General features: G+C 31.2%; 1 protein-coding gene across 1 annotated transcript; it reads right to left on the minus strand.

Annotated features, from left to right (window-relative positions):
• Window positions 1–18,838: 18,838 nt before the first annotated feature.
• On the minus strand, window positions 18,839–20,962 carry LOC128668403 (uncharacterized). Its single transcript, XM_053741319.1, has 4 exons — window positions 20,877–20,962; window positions 20,448–20,784; window positions 19,488–19,757; window positions 18,839–19,058 (listed from the first exon to the last, which is right to left on the minus strand). Exons 2-4 carry the CDS (start codon window positions 20,539–20,541, stop codon window positions 18,859–18,861), a joined length of 564 nt encoding a protein of 187 aa, XP_053597294.1. The 5' UTR covers window positions 20,542–20,784; window positions 20,877–20,962; the 3' UTR covers window positions 18,839–18,858.
• Window positions 20,963–21,163: the final 201 nt, after the last annotated feature.

Here is a 21,163-nt window from a genome sequence, read left to right on the forward strand (position 1 = left end):
AACCATATCAAATGGACTATATCCAAGCCACGAGTATAGTTGTGTATGACTGGATAAGCAACATTACAATATCGTCTCATTACTGTCCGCCAAGACACACTGTTAAGGAAGAACAGTTCAATGACTACTTAAAAACTCTTGGCAATCGTTTCATAACGGGAGGCGATTATAATGCCAAACACACATTTTGGGGCTCCAGACTTACTCTACCAAGAGGCCGCGAACTTTTTAAGAGCATACAAGCAGGATCTATGAACGTAATTTCAACAGGACAACCTACATACTGGCCCTCTGACCAGGGAAAGGTACCAGACATCATAGACTTTTGCATCACCAAAAGTGTCGCAAAAGACATCATATCTTGGTATAGTTGCTGGGAACTATCATCGGATCACTCTCCTATTCTAGTGGAAATTAGTGCGAAAGTTAGAGAGACAACCAAAAAGTGTAAATTGCACAATAAAAAAACCAACTAGGACATGTTTCGTATTCTGGTAGATGAGGCTTTTGACTCAGCTATCGCACTCCAAACAGAAAGTGACATTATGAATGCTGTTGAATTTTTTACCACTAGTATCCAGAGTGCCGCTTAGGATTCAACTCCAATAGTCCGACATAGGCCAGGTGAGCAATATATACCTCCAAATATTCTGGACAAAATTCGTGAATAAAGAGATCTTTGAAAACTATGGCAGCAAAACAGATGTCCTGATACAAAAAAAACTGTCGAACCACAAAATCAAAGAACAAGCATCTTCTTGACCAAGATCGAAACGCTGCTTTCCAGGTGTACCTTAAGTATCTCGATGCCACTTCAGATACTGACTACTTTGTGTGGAAAGTAACAAGAAACATCAAGTAACTTACAACAACATCCCGACCACTGAGAAAGGCGGATAATTGCTGGACACGTAGTGACCAAGAGAAAGCTAATAGGTTTGCTGGGCACCTATCGGTAGATAGACAGGGGGAGTTCAGGGTCACCAAGGACAAGATGGTAATGCTCTGTTTTATCGAAGGATGGTAAGTTATCGACTGGCGATAAGATGTTGGTTGTTAGTGTGGTTATCTGGGTCCTTTTTTACATTATTTTGACGCTAATTCACATTATTTTGTGCTTATCTGAGGCCTTTTTGACATCATAATATCATCATCATAAAAAAATAATAGTAAATCACTTACAAAAATAATAATAGTATGCGTATAAAAATTATAATCCAAATAATAATAAGACTGAGTAAACAACAAGTATTAGCCGCAAAATAGCTTATATTATATAACAAAGTATCATCACTCGCCTGTGATTATCGTAACAAAAAAAAAATATAAATATTAATAATTAATAGGCTCACTCGCACGTGAGCATAAACAAAACAAAGTATCTAAATATGATCAACTGAGGCACTCACAGTATAATACTGGAACAATTATAAATTATTTTATCACTCGCATGTGACCATAGAAATTGTTGACTAAAATACTCTCATTAGGAATATAAATTATTTCCAGTAAAAATTCCCAGTCAGTTCCACTGGTGAATGTTACGGTATTTACAAAATAATATTATATTATACTCAAATAATAAAGATAAATAGCACTCTTGGATAAAATATTATGAATTATATTTATACTTTGGTATCACTCTCACGCGAAAATTAAATGATTAAATAAATATTCACACCAGAAAATGAATAATATTAATAACTCAAATTAATATCAACTAAGAACTCAAAGTAAGAATAGCTAATAACTCAGCAACTGTAATATATATATATATATATATATATATGTATATATATATATATATATATATATATGTAATGAAATGGCATTTCATTCATTTGAATTTGCCGCGCTTCGCGCGTTTATAAAATTGTCCATGGAAATGTAGAGGGCGCATGGGAGTGACGCGTGATTCAATGGCGGATGTTGTGCTGATTATTTTGTGTGTTTTATTATTATAAAAACTTGTGACAGGGTAATTTTAATAAACAAAATAGTAAATAAATTTGAATTTGAATTTCGTTCCCGCCAATGACCGGCCGATGACCTCGTAAGTTACGAGTAGTATTGCGACTAGTCACCGGGTGTCGCATAGATCACTAAGGCCCGTCCGTTCGTCATTTCCTTAGTCTAAAGTAGTGGGAATAAGTTTCCGGAATGGTGAACGGGAGTGAAATAATATAATGGACTGCGGAACGAGAAGAAAGCAGAAAGAGAGTTGTCGGGACGACAAGTACATCGATAGAAAACATCAGGTAAATAGTGAAGTCCGTCCACGCTTCACGTGGAACGAGGCGATTTTTTAATTCATAATTTTTCCTACTGTAAATTATTAGGCCTTTAGGCCGATAATTATCATAACTAATTATTTAATACATCACTAATACGTACTGTTCATTGACAGGTTATAAAGTTAATTTTTGAGTGGAGAGAGAGAGAGAGGCGCTAAATTTGAGAGGCCCAGAATAGCCAGCAGAACAAAGGCAGCAGCTTTTGGAAAATACGCAGCGCGTCTAAATTTCATAAGGTAAAATTTATAATTGATTAAGGCCTCTAATTTTGAGGGCCGAATTAATTATAAATTAATTACTTAGCATCTTTCTACTGGTTGCGTGAATTAGATTGGTAACTCAAGGCCGTCGGCTAGTTTAGTCACGCGTCTCGCGTTCTCGAAATTTCCGTAGATTCTTTGCCGTGTACTTGTCTTTCTGTTGTAACTCTAAATTTATTTCATTCGAGGCCTCTCGGCTGGAATAAAATAAATTTTCCGCGTAAATTATCCAATAAATAAATTAAAATAAATTCAATATTTTAATAAAAGTATTCAGGCCTGTCGGCCGCTCTAGACAAAATTTGTCCGCATGTAAGATCATAAATTAAGGCCTTGCGACACCAATTGACCGGCCGAATATTCTAGTAAATTTAAGACGTAATTCTAGTCGTTAAATTAGTTATGAAAAATTTATAAAATAATGTTGAAATAATTCTAATTAAAATTATAAAATCAAAAGTAAAACGCTAGACAATTACGGTAAATTTGTGTCGTGTAAAAGTTAAGAAGGATTATTTTGTCAGTAAATTAAGTTGAGTAAGAATAATTATCAGAAAATTTCGAGTAAATTAAATATATATATTGGAAGCAATTGTTAAAGAAAAATTTGTCAGTGAAAATTAATTAATTAATAATTAAATTAAAACCAAAATTAATTAATTAATAAATATAATTGAATTAAATAGACAGTGAAAATTAATAAATGAATTAAATGAATCTGTGAGAATTAAGTAGTTGTGAAATGTTTATACTGGAAATTTTATTAGTGCAATTTTATATTAAAATATCAAGTTTAGTAATTGAGTAAAAGAAAGTGATGTCATTGAGTACGAATTAAATAAAATAAAGTAGAGTTCAAAGTCGAGTCAGTAATTTTAGTAAAGGAAAACTGTGTCTGTGATTTAGGTCCGGTGGACATGATAAGGTTATTTTAAATAATTACACATCCAGGGGATGTTTTTAAATTAAAGTTAAGGCTTACCGTCCAGGGGACGAGATAAATTCAGTGGGTGTGTGGGTGTGGAAATCCGTCCAGGGGACGAGGAAAATTTAGTTTGTCATAAGAATCCGTCCAGGGGACGAGGAAATTTAGTTTGTCATAAGAATCCGTCCAGGGGACGAGGAAATTAGTTTGTCATAAGAATTTTAGTTTGTTATAAGGAATTTAGTTTGTCATAAGGAAATTAGTTTGTCATAGAAAAATATTAGTTTGTCATAAGTATAAGGAAATAATTATTGTCAAAAGGTAATGAATAAAGCAAGGTGCTTAAACTAAATAAAATTTGAATTAACATTATTTCAGCCTACTCTACGATTCCTCTTCTCACTCACAAAATATTACGAACGACCCTGAGTAACAAATTAATTTAAATTAATAAAAATAAAATCCTCCAACATCCGGTTCTGGAAGGCCGAGTCCATCTTCCAGTGGCGCCCTAATATTCGACCATAATACTAGGTGCGACCAGACTTGGCAAGATTAGTCTCTCTGTCATAAACTTATGGAGAGATAAATAATGAAGGGATATAAGTGAGGAAGCGATAAATGTTAACTTTAAATGTCGTTTCTTTATATTTTCAGGTAAGCGTAAAGTATGTTTGTTAAAAATTTTGTAATATTGTAAAGACGTGTTAAATAAAACCTCAACTTTATATTTTCAGAGAAACAATTTGGTTTAATTTTCGAAAATCCTCAATAATATATCTTATATATATATATATATATATGTATATGACTATCGAAAACCCAGTCGCATATGTTTTGGTGCCAACAAAACTATCATTCACTACGTGACATAAAATAATAATTATACCAAAATATTTCCAGAATTAATATCCGGTATTAAAATAATAATAAATATTTGCGATCAAAAATTAAACATCCACTGGACTCGATCACTACTCATTTCCTCATATGCTTGCAAAATGCTAGATGATTGAATCATTTCAGATATGATTATTCATATCAAAATCACAAAGCTGACTGTTTTAAAATGAATTAAGTCCATATGACATTTCCAAAAGATCAAATTTAAAAATTCAAAAACTACCGATATAAAGACACGGTACCGTTTGTTGTATATGCAGACTTGGAATGTACACTAGAAACGACTCAAAGAGATGATACAACTCAAAAGTATATTCCACACAGTGTAGCATTTTATCAGCACTGCAGTTATGATAAGAAATTATCTAAATTTGAATTAAATCGTTCACAATTTTGTATTGATTGGTTTATTTTAAAGTTAGAAAAATTAGCTATCGAGTATGAAGGATATTTAAAAAATCCCATACCAATGAAGCCGCTTACTAAACAGCAGCAAGAGACACATGATCAGGCAACTGTTTGTCATATTTGCGAAAAAATAATTACTACAAATACAGATAAATGTTATGATCACTGTCATTTCACAGGACATTATCGCGGTCCAGCTCATATATCTTGTAATGTCAATTATCCAAAGTCTCATGTTATACCCATAGTATTTCACAATTTATCCGGCTATGATTCACATTTTTTAATTCAACATCGCAGACATGGACACAATATTTGATTCAAAATAGCTGGGAATGGGCATAATATTTGATTAAAAATGGCAGGAATGGGCATAATATCTGAAAAAAAATGGCAGAAATGGGTGCAATATTTCATTCAACATGGCGGATCAGAGCTCAAAATGGTGGACATGGGCATAATATTTAATTCACAATGGTGGACACAAGCATAATGTTCCATTCAAAATGGCGGAAGTAGACATAAAATGGCGGTCAAGAAGGCAAATAGCAGACTGAGCTCAAAACTACCAACTGTAAGGCTAACGCAAGCATTGATTTTTTCGAAAATTTCCGCTCAAAATATATACGAAACACAACCTATCATAACATAACCTCAAAATGACTGATAAGAATTCAAAATGACGGACATGGTCATAATATTTAATTCAAAATGGCGGATCAGAGCTCAAAATGGCGGATAAAAACTATAAATGGCATCAATTAACGTCAAGAAGATGTCAAAATGGCGGACAAGAATTAAAAATGGCGGACTGAGCATTGATTATTTCGAAAATTCCCGCTCAAATTATATATGAGGCGTCACTTATAATAACATGAGCTCAAAATGGTGGATAAGAGCTCAAAAATAAGCTCAGACCGTAAAAAGGCCCTGGATAAACACAAATGATGTCAATTAGCTTCATAATGATGTCAAAAAGGCCTCAGATAAGCACAAATTAATGTGAATTAGCGTCAAAATAATGTCAAAAAGGACCCAGATAACGACACCAACAGCCAACATCTTATCGCCAGTCGATAACTTACCATCCGTCGATACAACAGAGCATGACCATCTTGCCCCTGGTGGCCCTGAACTCCCCCTGTCTATCTACTGATAGGTGCCCAGCAAACCTATTAGCTTTCTCTTGGTCACTACGTGTCCGATTACAGCAATTTATAACGTAATAGTTAGACTCCAATTCATTCCGCCGCAGTGGAAAACTGCACGATAATTATGTTATCAAAACCAGATAAATAACCTGAAGATCCAACATCATATCGGCCAATAAGCCGATTACCTATACCATCAAAAATACTCGAAACACTGACACTGCAACATATCATGCCATTAGTGGAACCGCATGGACTCATACCTGACCATCAATTTGGTTTTTGTCAGAGACACGGCACTATAGACAAAGTATACAGGTTAATAAACGAAATAGACAAGTCTTCTAAATCTAAAAGATACTGCGCGGGTGTCTTTCTTGATATATCGCAGGCCTTTGACAGAGTATGGCATGAAGGATTATTATTTAAAATAAAATCTTTGTTTCCCAACTACACCTATAAAATTCTCAAATCCTTTTCAGAAAATAGATATTTTCTGGTTAACCACGGAGAGGCCTACTCGGGTCTTTGCAATATTAATGCGGGAGTCCCTCAGGGTAGCGTATTTGGACCACTACTCTACCTGATCAACAGAAAGTACTTCTATCGCCCCCTGTTTCAACTATCGTTAAGAAAGATTACCCTAGGCTCCACTTATTCATGAAGGTATTGCAGATGCCTGTTGTGAGAATAGAAACCTCCCCTTTTATCTCCCAATATCATTATTACTTTTTTCAAATTATCAAAAAGTATATGGGGCATTCCACGCCAAATCGAACGGTTTTAAGAATTTTAATTTTTAATTTCCATCATTTTTTGATATTTTTTAGTACTCATCTTCCTAAATTTTTAGATTTTTATGATCTTTGGTTCACAAGATATGAAATTTTCAAAAAAACCGCTCTTTTCATGATTCTTCGCTCATAACTTTTTGAAAAATATTTTAAATAAAAAAATTTAAAGAATAAAAAAGTTTTGTTATTTCATGTACTTTAAAAAAAAATACAAATAATTTTTTAGAAAAATTTTTCCGCGTTATTTTTGAGTTTTAAAACTTTAAAGTCTTTTTCTGAAAATCATGCATATTTTGATTTTCCTGAAAATTTGTGTCAACACACTACTATACATTCCACAACTTGTCAGGTAGTTCCAGTCGTGAGATCTTCGTGGCTACTATTTTTTTTCGGTTATTGAAAATTGAAATGATTTTTCTTCCGCTATAAATTATTGTTCGTGCAGATTGTTAATACTGTACACTTATTCATCTTAAATATTAGAAATCGATTTCGATATTTTTTTTTTTCTTAGTAGGGATTTAAAAGCAGTAAGCAAAAGTTAATGCTACTTATGAGCAGCTATATTAAATGTTTTGATTTATTGAGACGCAACTCTTTTGAAACAATAGAAACATTACATTTGCTATGTAATTTAGCTGACCATTACAGAACCTCAAAAGTATCATATAATCATTCGAAAAAGTGGCGAAACTATTACGAACTTTTTTAATTATTTCCGTGTTCTTTTAAAAATTTTACATTAATGATTGTTTTATGAACTAGAGTACTCCTTAGTTAATATAGCTCCGTCACTTTATCGAATAATTATATGATATTTTAGAGCTCCTGTAATGGTCTTGGCTGAATCGTACAGCAAATCTGATGTTTTTTTTGCTTCGAAATAGTTGCTTCTGAATATATCAAAACGTTTATCATAACTGCTCACAAATAGCATTAACTTTTGCTTACTGCTTTTATATCTCTACTGAGAATAAATAAATATCGAAATCAATTCCTAATATTTAAGATGAACAAGTGTACAGTATTAGAAATCGGTCCAGACAATAATTTATACTGAAAAAAAAATTTTTTTAATTTTCAATAATCGAAAATAATCGTAGCCACGGAGGTCCCACGACCAGAACCATTTAAAAAGTTGTGGAATTGATAGTAATTTGTTGACACAAATTTTCAGGGAAATCAAAACATGCATGATTTTAAGAAAACGACTTTAAAGTTTTATAACTTAAAAATAACGCAGAAAAATTTTTCTAGCAAATTTTTTTTTTTTTTTTTTTTTTTTTTTTTTTTTTTCTAAAAGTAAATGAAATAACGAAACTTTTAATTCTCTGAGTTTTTTTATTTAAAATATTTTTCAAAAAGTTATAAGCAAAAAACCGTGAAAAGAGCGGTTTTTTTTTGTAAACTTCATATCTTTCGAACCAAAGATAAAAAAAAAATCTCAAAATTTAGGAGGATGAGTTTTTTGATGAGTACTAAAAAATATCAAAAAATAACGGAAATTAAAAATTAACATTCTTAAAACCGTTCGATTTGGCGTGGAATGCCCCATATATTAAGCGCATTAGTTTTTATAGTTTAAAACAATCCCATTTTACTTTTGTTCATAAGCTTTTAATGTACGTGAAAGAATTAAACTAAAGTATCACTGTCCTGCGGCTATATCTATATGGCAAGATGGCTTATTTTATCATTTTAAACAATTGAATTTTAAGACCACGAGTGTCCATCTTTTTTTCGTATCAATATATTTTAGAGAATCAATCTTGTACTTTTTCGCTTTCAATTTTATATTATTTATGAATTACCTTCTTTGATGCGGGTTTATCGTTCAAACAACAAAAGTATATTGAATTTTTTGAACAATTTGAACAATTAAAAATTTCACCATTAAAAGAATAAAGTTAATGGCTAATGAAATTTTTGGCCATTAAAAAATTAAATTTCATAGCCAATCGAATCATTAATACATTAAAAAATGTAATGCAGTATTTACAAACCTAATAAGTCATCCAGATAAATCCTTTAATTTTTTCAGATTGAAAGTGATATCGTAGATTTATATATTGACTATAGAATCCCTGGAACCCCTTAAAACGTCTGCCCTGAGATCGTTCAGAGCCCCAGCTGGACTTTAGTCCATGAGGAATCGGCGCAAGAGTACCGAAAACTATTCCACCTCAATTTTTTCATGCGATCCTCTCCAAATTGTCCTAATGATGATATAAATGCATGTTGTCATGGGACAACCTCGTGCCATATTGTTCAAACCGATATTGTTTAAACAATTGCAAGGAATCGTTATTTTTCAACCGGACAAATTTTTTTCGTGTTTTTTTTTATTAAAATACAATTGAAAAAGGTCTTATGAGCTTTCACGATAAAGTTCATATTTTTAGAGATATGAATTTGTATATGTTTGAAAAATCTCAAATTTTAGTACTCTCGACCCATGAAAAATATATTAAAAAAAAAAAAAAATATAAAAATTTTTTTTTTTTTATTCTTTATACAATAGTTAATAATATGCTTAATTGAGATTTTAAACAATTTTATCGTTTATACCTGTTTTTTAATTATTGATTTTGCGCGCTTACAAGTATACGTCGCTTATCCTTAATATCGCTGGCTTTCTCTGACTCATACGCTGCATCGGCTTCTCTGTGTCCTGAATCATTATTTATCATTTATTTTAAAATCTATTAACTTTATTAAAATTTATAAAAAGAGTAATCTCATCAATAATTAAATTGTCTACAATTTGTCTTTAAAAAATTTTTCTCTGAAATCAATTTTACAAAAGTTATTCAAGCATGAAACGAAACATGAAATTAAAATTACTTTTTTTTTGGATTATATTATTTTTTTTTTATTATAACATAAGGTACGTACATTGAATAGCTTTTTTAATCGAAGGTTATAGATGTAGAAGTATTGAATAATGAAACAAGATTTAAAAATAAGTATTTATTTATTATCTATATTATTTTTCCATATTATATTCTCACAGTTTTCTGAATTACAACCACATAAAAGTATGCAACTACTATCATTTTGTTTACAGTAACATGCTTCGGTTTTATAGTTTTCTTGACAATTACACGGTCTTTCAAGATCAGTTGGAAATTAACTTTTGTTTATAAATGAAGGTGTCAAATTGTCATTCTCTAGTTTATATCCGAAATGCGTAAAATCGAATGTTTTATATCAAGGCTCCAATGCATTTTTCTAAATGTATGTTTGAGCAGAAGATCTTAGTGCATGCAAATGCAAGGTATCTGATGTGCACGGAATTGCCGATAGATAATATTAGTCCCAAAGCAACGAGAAAAAATAATTTGTCTAGCTTCATCCGCGGTGTGATCTTTTTTATCCAAAATATTGAAATATAATCTTTCTAAGCCTTTTAACTCCTTAGTACTTAATTTTAAGCCATTGCCAAGAGGGACTCGAGCAACACGATTTTATTTTATTCTTATCATTTCTAAAGCTTTCTTGTTGTGCCAATTTTACTAGTTGTATCACAACCCGTAAATGCATGTAAAGTTGGTAAAATTTCACAAACCGGATACGTTAGAGAACCAGTTGCTATTTGACACGAAAGAAATCGTGATTTTTTATAATTAATTTCCATTCATAATCCCAAACGACCAATTTTTTTCAACCGTGACCAATAATGAATACTTAGTACAAAAACATCAGTGTCTACACTGAGAATTAGTATTTCAGAATTCAACTGAAATTTGTAAGCAGCGTGACTAAAAGTTGGAGTATTAGCCTCAATGTGATTGTTTATCAATTCCGGTACCTCTACAATTTTTCCACCTTGAATACTATAACATATACAAACATTATCAAAGCCGCCAGAAATAATTAATTCTCGATTATCTGTAAGTGCTGTAACTTACTGTAAAACATTTTGACACAGCAATCTTACTAACTCTAGTTCATATTTCGGATTAGTCAGAAATATTAAAATATTTTTAGGAATTTTAGTATTTGGCCCTTGAATAACTATTTCACATGTTTTAATTTTTTTGGCTCTTAATGTAGCTTCTCAATACTTGATACTTAGATTGTCATACCTATCAAGTACAATATTAATACGCGTAACTCTCGGCTTTTTAAAATATGATGTAACATAATTAAAAAATACTGTGCAAATTAACCAAACATACCATGTTTAGAAAGATTGTAATAAATTTTCATCATTTTCTTTCAATCATAATAGATATTTGCTTATCTCTTCACTTGCTATTTGCCCATTTGAAATATTAAATAAGCTTGTAGAGCTTGTCATATTATCAAATATATTTATACTCTTTAAATTATTCACAATAATGTTCACGTCTGTATCGTTTCTTTTAATTCAACTCGGACTCCATTCATGATGACTTAATGCGCGAGTATCATTCGCAGTATCATCATCATGTGAATCACAGAAAGATAAAAATGATTGTTGAATAGAATTTTTTACAGGGCACAGCAAAATCCACCTTTGCATAACATGTGCATTCTGTGTTATTCCTGTTAAACCATCACTAATTGCTGATGATCTATTTTGAGATTGCTCTAAATCACTTCCGATACCGTTAAAAATACTCTCTTTTCTCTTGACTGACATCATTCCACGGTTTAAATTATACATTACAATATTGGGCAGTTGGAGCACATCTTGAAGATATAAAGATACTCCTCGTGCATATAAATAATGATTCATACTAAGAAAGTAAGACAGCGTTTGTCGCGTTGATATCAAGTAAAGCTGGAAATTACCATCTCTATCAGATTAAATCGAATCAAACAGGATTTCTACCATTTCACAATATAAGTATAGAAAGGTCTCATTTTCGTGACTTTTAGTATTTAAAAATTCTACGAACTTATCAAGAAACTATTTTGACGCAGTAATTATTTCTGAAAAAATTTAGCGAACTTTACAATTATCACGATCAACTATGGCTACTCTTAAGCAATTAAATAAAGGTAATTCTAGCAATCATTTGACATCTGAACTATTAAAGCACTTTAAATACTCCATTATTTGTAATATCTTTATACTTTTATACAGAAGTTTATGTGCTTTTACGCCTCTGTTATAATGTAAGCGACTAAAGATTGATTACACAGTATTTTTACCATAAACATCAAATTATAATTAATAATGCGGAAGGCAAATGAACATTTAACGTTGGGAACAGGTGAAATTACACAGTTAACAGTCCATACGTCGGTGGGGGTACTGGTTGAATATTAACATGCGACAAGTAGAAAACTCCATTGGTTAAAGTAAGAGAAAAATATAAAAATGGCGCCGGCTGAGGTGCTGGCGTGAGATTCACGTGCTGCCATGGTCAGACGTGGATAATCAGCTGTAAGTTTAGTGTGTGTGTCTTTTACTGCTGTATTAAAAATTATAAAGACGCCATTTGAGTTAGTGCGCAAATATTTTTAGATGATTGATTGCCACCTGAGTCGGCATTGTTATTTCGCAAATAATTTTGGGAAAGATTTAATTAATGGAGCCTGCGCGCGTATTGTACATTGACGACTGTAAGTGCCTTTGATTAATTCATTGGCGTGTTCTTTTGTTTTTCCGCGTTGGTGGCCATTTGCAATCACGTGAGCGTAACAGAGATAGAATCTCTAGTATTGATAAAATTTACAAGCAGATGATGAAATGAGTGATTATTGAGCCCAGTGGATGTTGAAGTAACAATTGAACGATTTATCGCTGTATATTAATACCAAATATTGATTTTGGAAAATATTTAGGTATTATATACTTTTATTTCACGTAGTGAGTATTAATTTTGTTGTGAGAAATCCTATACGACTCGGTTCTCAATAGTCAGTTATAAAGTAGTGAATTATTTCTTGATAATTGAAAATCATAGGCGATAATAATAACCAAGTATCAATTTATTTTGAATGATCTTTATTATCATTCGTTATTATTTTTAATTATTATTATTATAATTATTTTCCTGCATTTACTATTATTTTATTGATCACGTTAGAGTGATACAAGAATTTGCAACTATTATTTATAATTACTTTGATTCTAATAATTATTGTTATTATTATTACTTTCTTTTGGTAATACTGTTGTTGTAAATTCTGTGTAATATTCACCAGTGGAAAATTCATGAACCTATTTACTGGAAATATTTAAACATTATTTTGAGATTATTATTTTTATGTTCTTTTGAAATATCACGTGCGAGTGATCCGATGTCACAATTATTAAATTATTGTCACGATACTTAAATATCGCGGCAGTCTCACATCAGGTCGGTGAGCAACAGATGGCAGCACACGCTGCTAACACGTCTCTACACTCATTAATTTTATGATTATTTTGTTTATATATAAGATTTCATTTTTATTATTACACTGCTTGTACTTAATTAATTTATTAGGTGAAAACTGCGCTGAAGTCAGCAAAAATTACTGATTAGGTTGAGCTTACAAGTATAATTTATGAGGCTGGGAGATAATTATTCATTTTATTTATATGCTTGTAATTATTGTGGTTGGTCGGCACATGCGCGGCGACGCAACAGTTGTCAGCAACAAATTTATTATATTATAAGTGAAATTTACAGGTATTAGGCATACATTATTAATTTGTTTAGCAATTGAAATTACTGTTATTTAGTAATATAAAGGGTAGTTGGGCATTTGACGTCGGGAATTAGCGAAGTTACACAATTGACTTCAGGTACGTTGTCGTTGGTAGTATTTGGAGTTAACATGCGACAGAGATAGTTCTCCAGTGGGTTAAAATGAGATGCAGATATACAAGATGGCCGGCCGAGGTGCCGGCATGAAACTCACGTGCTGCCATGGTCAGACGTGGATAAACAGTTGTACGGGCAAGGTGTGCTGCTGCCGAATATAAATTTATTTCCAAACGATAGTTACGTTAGTGTACAAGTATTAATTAAAAAAAAAAATTGTCATCGAATTCGGCATTGGTTGTTGAACAGGGATAATTAATTTCTGAAATTTAATTGAGCATAAGAATAACGATGGAGCCTGTTCGCCGTCTATTCTACAACGATGACTGTAAGTACCTTTGATAAATTCATTGGCGTGTAACTTTGCTTTCCCGCGTTGGTGGCCATTTGCAAGCGTGCGAATATCCCGTAGGTGGAAATTATTTATCGGTAGATTGGTACAAGCATATAACGAACTGAGTAATAATCGAGCACAGTGGATGATTAAATTTTAATCGCAAATATTTATTATTATTTGAACAGCGAATATTTATTTGAGGGAAAATATTTTGCTATTATAATTATTTTATGGCACGTGGTGACATTCATGTGCGGCTGGGTTTCGATAGTCCGATATATATATATATATATATATATATATATATATATATATATATATATATATATATATATATACAGTACACAGCGCTGACTATTAATTTGAGTTGTTAAGTATTATTAATTTGCATACTGAATATTAATAATTTGAGTTATTGATTATTATTTAACGGAATATTGCTTACGAATTATTATTATTTAGCGTATTGATTATTCCTAAGTTGAATTATTAATTATTATTTACTTGAATATTGAGCAAGAATTACTATTAATTTGCGTATTAAATATTAACAATTTGATTTATTACTTATTGTTTAACTGAATATTGAGTGTGAATTATTATTACTTTGCGTATTGAGTATTATTAAATTGAGTTATTAATAACTGTTAATTTGAATTATTATTATATTTAATTTAAGTTTGATTCATCAAACATTATTTAATTATCACGTGAAAGTGATCAAGGTATAAATACCAGTCATAAGTATTATACCCAATAGGTGATATTTATTTTATTATTTGTGTCCAAAATAATATTATTTGGAAATACCGTAAATTCACCAGTGGAATTTACTGGGAATTTGTTACTGGAAATAATTTAGCTATTTCTTTTGTTTATGTTTATGTGCGAGTGAACTATTAATTATTCACAGAGATATATTTTTTTTCCTCGACGCACTTAGTGCTTACGCAGTATTGTTATTATTTGAATTTTATATGCGCATACTATTATTATTTTTTTTATAAGTGATTTACTATTATTTTTTATTTTTGAACATTATTTATGTGAGTATGCGATACATGTGACTGATTAATTTATTAATTAATGGATAATTAAAACAAATGGTCATCAACCCGATATTTATTTAACTTTATTATTTAATTACTGCTATCTTTCTTGCTATCCTGATCCCTAATTCTGAAGTCGCTATCCTGTTATTTATTTTATTTTCATTTTCCATTTTCTCCGTTGTGTAATTTTGAGTTAGTTTTGTTCATGGGGCACACGAACTGGCGCCCAACTAGGTTTTCTAACCCAGCCTGAGCAGAGCAGCCAGTCCAGGGAGATTCAGGATATCTCCAGGTGGGACATTTGTTTTCTGGGTTTATTTTATTTTTCAGTTTTCGACCAACGGAGAGCCATAACGGCTATTGAGCGCCAATCACACTCCGCCGTGGGACGCGTGAAATAGAAGAGAACGTTATATTATTATTTTGTGATTATTATTATCTACCAGTATTAGTATTATTTTTGAATATCACGCGCAAGTGATAACATTGTTTTACATGGGATAAACTATTTTCGTGTTTAAGATATTTATTGTCTGTTCTTAATTATTATTATTTTTATTTGTATACGCATACCAGTATTATTTTGTGGAAGTGATTTATTATTCTTTTATTTCTATATTGTGATTTTGGATATGCGATACAACTGACTATTTAATTTATTAGTTAAAATATTTTTGAAACAAATGGTCATCAACCCGGTAGTTATTTATATTTTATTTATTTAAATTACTGCTATTTTTTTCTTGCTTTCCTTTTCCTAAAATCTGAAACTGCTACCCTGTCATTTATTTTATTTTCATTTGCATTTTTTTCCGTTGTATTTTATTTTAAATTTGTTCGTGAAGCACACGAACTGGCGCCCAACTAGGATTCCTAATCCAACCTGAGCAGAGCTGCGTGTCAAGGGAGATCCGGGATATCTCCAGGTGTGACTTTTGGTTTGTTAGTATTTTTATTTTCAGTTTTTCACCAACGGAGGGTCATAACGGCTATTGAGCACCAACCACACTCCGCCGTGGGACGTGTGAAATAGAGGCGGACATTACACTAGTGCGGAACTAGTGCATAAGTGTGAGAGCATTTGTAATAAAAAGGAATAAAAAACTAGTGTGGAACAAGTGTGTAAGTGTGAGAACATTTGTACTTAAATTTTCTCATCCTTACTGACCCGGAACTGAGAACTGAGACTAAGCTGAAAAACTGACTATTTTTAATTTTACGGCACTTTTTATGTGTTTTACTTCGCCCTATTTGGTATATTGTTTGGGGGAAACTGCATCTAATTGGAATGCAGTTTTTTTGGGGTCTTTTCCCTTTCCCTACACTGCAAAAAAAATCCTCACATCAAACCAGATTCATTTGGCTCAAGTATTCCGTGCGTTTGGATACAGTCAAGCGCGTCAAGCGATTGAGTCGACCGCCCTCTACGTTTCACACAATACTTTGCTCAAACTGAGAGTTTCTTGAGGGAAGGTACCAACTCGTTTGGGCTAACTCTATGGTATTTGATTGTGACGGGGTGACCTGGTGTTCGACTACCAGGTCAGCAAAAATTAAATTCCGCGCCATTTTATTTTTCCCATCCGCCCTCGCGCTGGAGGTATGTAGTTCCGCAGTGTGACGACAGGGGGGTCGATCAGGCACACCTCGTCGCCAGACGCCAGAAAAAATATATTCTCAACCTAGAAGCCGAGCTGAGCAGTCGCTCAACCTGCACTACTTACTAGTTTTCTAAATTTACTGGTGCTAAAGATTTTGTCAGGCAGACGCCTTTTGTTAAGTCTGTTTTCTCGTGAAATTTTAATCTACGTTTTTCCCGTCCAGCTTTGTCCAAGGAGAATCCGAGAATGGCTCAACACCTGGGACAAGTCGACGTAAGTTCCTTGGAATAGAGGTTAAATTTATATTTTTAACAAAATTTGTCAAACACGTGAGGGAATTTTCCTAAGTCATTTATCGTTTTTTATTAATTTATTTTATTTATATATTTATTAAATTGATTTCTTTATTTTAATTGATTTATCCAATCGCTGTGCATGCCAAACTTTTATTTGTCGTCCGTACTTTCTCGTCACTATACGAATAAATATAAATTAAGTTTAGTAAATATTAATTTATGAATATTAATTTAAGAAAATAAAATATTAGGTGTACAAAAAAGTTCTACCCGTTTTTCAAAGATTGAGTTATCTAACAGCTATTTATAGGTGAGCTATGAATACGAATATGTACATGCACAGCTGTTTGTACTCTTTAAATTCATCAAACTTTTAATATATTAATCTTCGATATATATATTTTTTTATTAAGTTAAAAATGGAAGTAAGTAATGAGCATATCCGCCATTGTCTTTTATATGAATTTCATCAAGGAAAAAGTGCTGCTGAAGCTCAAAGAATAATCTGTGCAACTTATGGTGACAGTGTTATTGATGACAGTACTTGTCGAAGATGGTTTCGGAAATTCACAAACGGAGATTTTAATTTAAATGATAAACCACGCTCTGGAAGACCTTCAACAATCAGTGACGAGAAATTGGAAGAATTACTGAATCAAGATTCTGCACAAACACAACAAGAACTTGCGAAAAAGTTAAACGTTACTCAACAAGCTATTTCTGAAAGATTACATGCTTTAGGTAAGATTCAAAAAGAAGGAAAATGGGTACCTCATAAATTAACTCCAGAACAACGAGAGAGACGAGTTGACACCTGCCTGTCGTTGCTTTCACGACATAAAAAAAAAAGTTTTTTGTGGAAACTTGTAACAGGGGACGAAAAGTGGGTTTACTGTGAGAATCCTAAACGTCGAAAACATTGGGTAGACCCAGGAGAACCAACGACATCAACACCAAAACGTAATGTTTTTGGGAAAAAAATATTGCTTTGTATTTGGTGGGATAAGTGGGGCGTGCTATATTATGAGTTACTCAAACCAGGAGAAACCGTTACTGGAGAACGCTACAGTTGTCAATTAAAAAAATTAGCAGATGAAATCAACAGTAAAAGACGATTTGCGGGACAAAAACCTCGACCAGTGATACTGCAGCATGATAACGCCAGGCCTCATAGAAGTTCAATCGTCCACCACACTATAAATGATTTACAGTGGAAAGTTTTACCGCACCCGGCGTATTCACTAGACCTTGCACCGTGTGATTTTCACCTATTCCGTTCATTGCAAAATTACTTGGCTGACAAACACTTACAAAATGAAAACGAAATGCAAAAAACAATAGATGATTTCATTTCGACAAAAGATCAAGCCTTTTATCGCCGTGGGATCCATCAGTTGCCTGAGCGTTGGCAAAGGGTAGTAGATGCTGATGGTGGTTATTTTGATTAAAATTTGTATTTTATTTAAAATTTTTAAATATATTTTTTTTTGACAAAAAACGGGTAGAACTTTTTTGTACACCTAATAATAATAATAATAATAATTTCGTTTAATTACACTGCGGATTTGCTAAATGTTTTTTTTTAAATTGCAATAATAATTTATACATTTTATTGTTTTTTGTAGCTTCCGGTGAAAAACTAGTCATTATAATAAAAATATATTTAATTAAAAATTAAAACTTTAAATTTTATTTTATAATTAAGATTAATCATAATGAACAAGGTATTATACTAAAAATATATTAATCCGATTGATGGAATAAATGAAATATATATTTAAAAACTAAATTTTTCAAAACAAAAAAAAATTTAGTTTTTTATTTATAATTTAAAAAAGAGATCAACAATTACTTTCCAATTTAACGTTTAACTTATACGGTATCCAATTGTACTAAATAATATTAATAAAATAACAATAATAATTTTTCTTTTCCATTATTAATAATTTTTTTCATTACACAATAATAGTAACTTTATTCAGTTGCAAATAATTAAGATTTAAACTGAGTTATGATATCACTTAATGTCATTAAGTTAAATAATTATAAAGAATTAGCGCGTAATAAAATTGGCACCGTCTAAAAATGGCTTTAAAATATTTCCACGAATGAATTAACGATACCAGCACATCTTGAACATTGCAAGTCAGCATTTTCTTCTCGAGCTAGAATTTGTGGATTTCTCACACAAGAAGAACACCCCAACCAATGATGGCATGGTAAACAAATATTGTTTGTAATATTTTGTAAACAAATGATACAATTTGTGATATGTTCTCCGACTGTGAATTCTGAAAAAAAATATCCGTATGAGAAATAGAAATGATTACTCATCCTATAATTGAATAAAATTATATTTTACATTATAATATGTCAAGAACAAATCATAATAATTAATTATTTTCTTCATATTTGAAAAGTTTTATGTACTATTACTCCATCTGAACTCCATCTTTTACAGAAGTTAATAAATGTAGTGGATACAAAGATATTAATAAACAAAAAAAAATTAATAATAATATATAATAAAATGTTTATCCTTGTTGAGATTCCATAATTGTTTAAAATTATTAATTAAGTCATTAATAAAATTGGTTGTAATTATTAATTCATTTACTAAATACTACTTCTTATATGGTTAGCAATATGTATAAGAAATCAATTAATAATACAACTAACAAAACATTTATAATTTATATAAAGTTGAAATTCGTTTTTACCAATTTCAACAGGATCATCTAGTTCAGGTATAAACTCATCCACTTGTTCAATATTCGCCGGTATTGCGTTTTTAAGTGCATCAACAAAGTAACTCATACAATTCAGAAATTGGGAAATACCAAATTGATGATTTTGGTATAGAAACCAAGCACGTTGAATAATAAGATTTTTTAAAATATAATTTCTCCGCAATTCTTGTGTTACTGGATTACCCATTAGTAATGACTCATACTCAATGCGTTTCAACTCTTGTAATATTGCAATTTTCTCTAAATTGAAATAAAAAATATTGATAAGCATTTTGATTTCATAAAAGCTTGAAAGTACAATTTACGTGAAATCTGTAGAGATAAATGTAAAATTTTGTGCTTGAAACAGAAAATAAGAATAATAAACTTATTTTCTATGATAATAAAGAATAAAAATATGAGCAAAACTAACAATAGTATAATAGAAAAAGATATGAAAACTCAATGCTATATAGCTTTTTTTAAATGCCCAAAGGAAGTAAGAAGTAAGTGTAGTTGACTACTGAAAGTTTCACAATAATATACATAGTAAAATACAATTACATATCAGAGTTTGAGTAAAAAAAAGAAACATAAAATCATATAGTTATAACAAATTCCCTGATGAATAATAAAAGAAAAAAAAAACTTGTCTTTGGATTATTTACATATGATTACGAACTTCATTAGATGCGATTCATAGAATAATAAAGACAAAAAAGCTGTTAAAGAAAAAAAAGTATAAATAAATTGTACATAATACTCAAAGTAAAGATGTACAGGAATATACTATAAAATGGACGCATATAAAAAGAAAACAATAGTATTTGATGATTTACAGAGATCTTCTCAAATATTAAAAAATGTAGAATACAAAACAGTGGAAAAGAAAATGCTTACCAATGTAAATAAAACGAAAGTAAGATGACGTACTATTATAAATTATGGTACCTGTAAAATCCCAGATGTTTGGATGGATTCCAAACCTTAAAGATAATACTTTATTATAGGCCCCGGAAAAATTATTCGTGCGAAAGATTATCATAAAAATAGAGTATAGTTCTGGCCTTATTCTTCTAATCCATTGGTTATGAAAATATTTTAAAAAAGACTTAAATAACAAAATTAGCTATGGTCTAGCTGTACTGACAATCCAGTAAAACGCAGTTTCGATATCATTAGCAGGAAGTAAAGGCAACACTGATAATTTTCGAAAAAACATTCGACTTTCATCGGAATTTTCAAGTATTCTTGCAAGGTTCAACTTTTTCATTCTTTTCATGAAAGCCTACCGGGAAATGAATAAAAAAAACCTTATTAAAATCGATTAATAATTATTTCATATGACTATATACAAAATACTACTAAATTAATTTTTACCTGACAAAAATGAAACCAGCATCGAATATGAGTAGCCTCAGGATAGATGAGTCTTATAGCTTAAGCAAGAGCACTTTCAAAATCCGTTGTAATAGTTATCGGACGTAAGTGGGGAACCAAGTCTCTGGCGAAAAACGTAAGCACTGACTCATATGCAGCAGTGTTTTTTTTTTGCATTAAAACCCAACAAAGTGGGATGACCTATTAAATAAAATTTTTGTATTTACTATTACATGTAAAAATATATGTATAACCCTACGTATATATTAAACAATAATAAATTACAG

This window comes from Microplitis demolitor, chromosome 8, assembly GCF_026212275.2.
Source record: "Microplitis demolitor isolate Queensland-Clemson2020A chromosome 8, iyMicDemo2.1a, whole genome shotgun sequence".
In the NCBI taxonomy this organism is placed as follows: Eukaryota; Metazoa; Arthropoda; class Insecta; order Hymenoptera; family Braconidae; genus Microplitis; species Microplitis demolitor.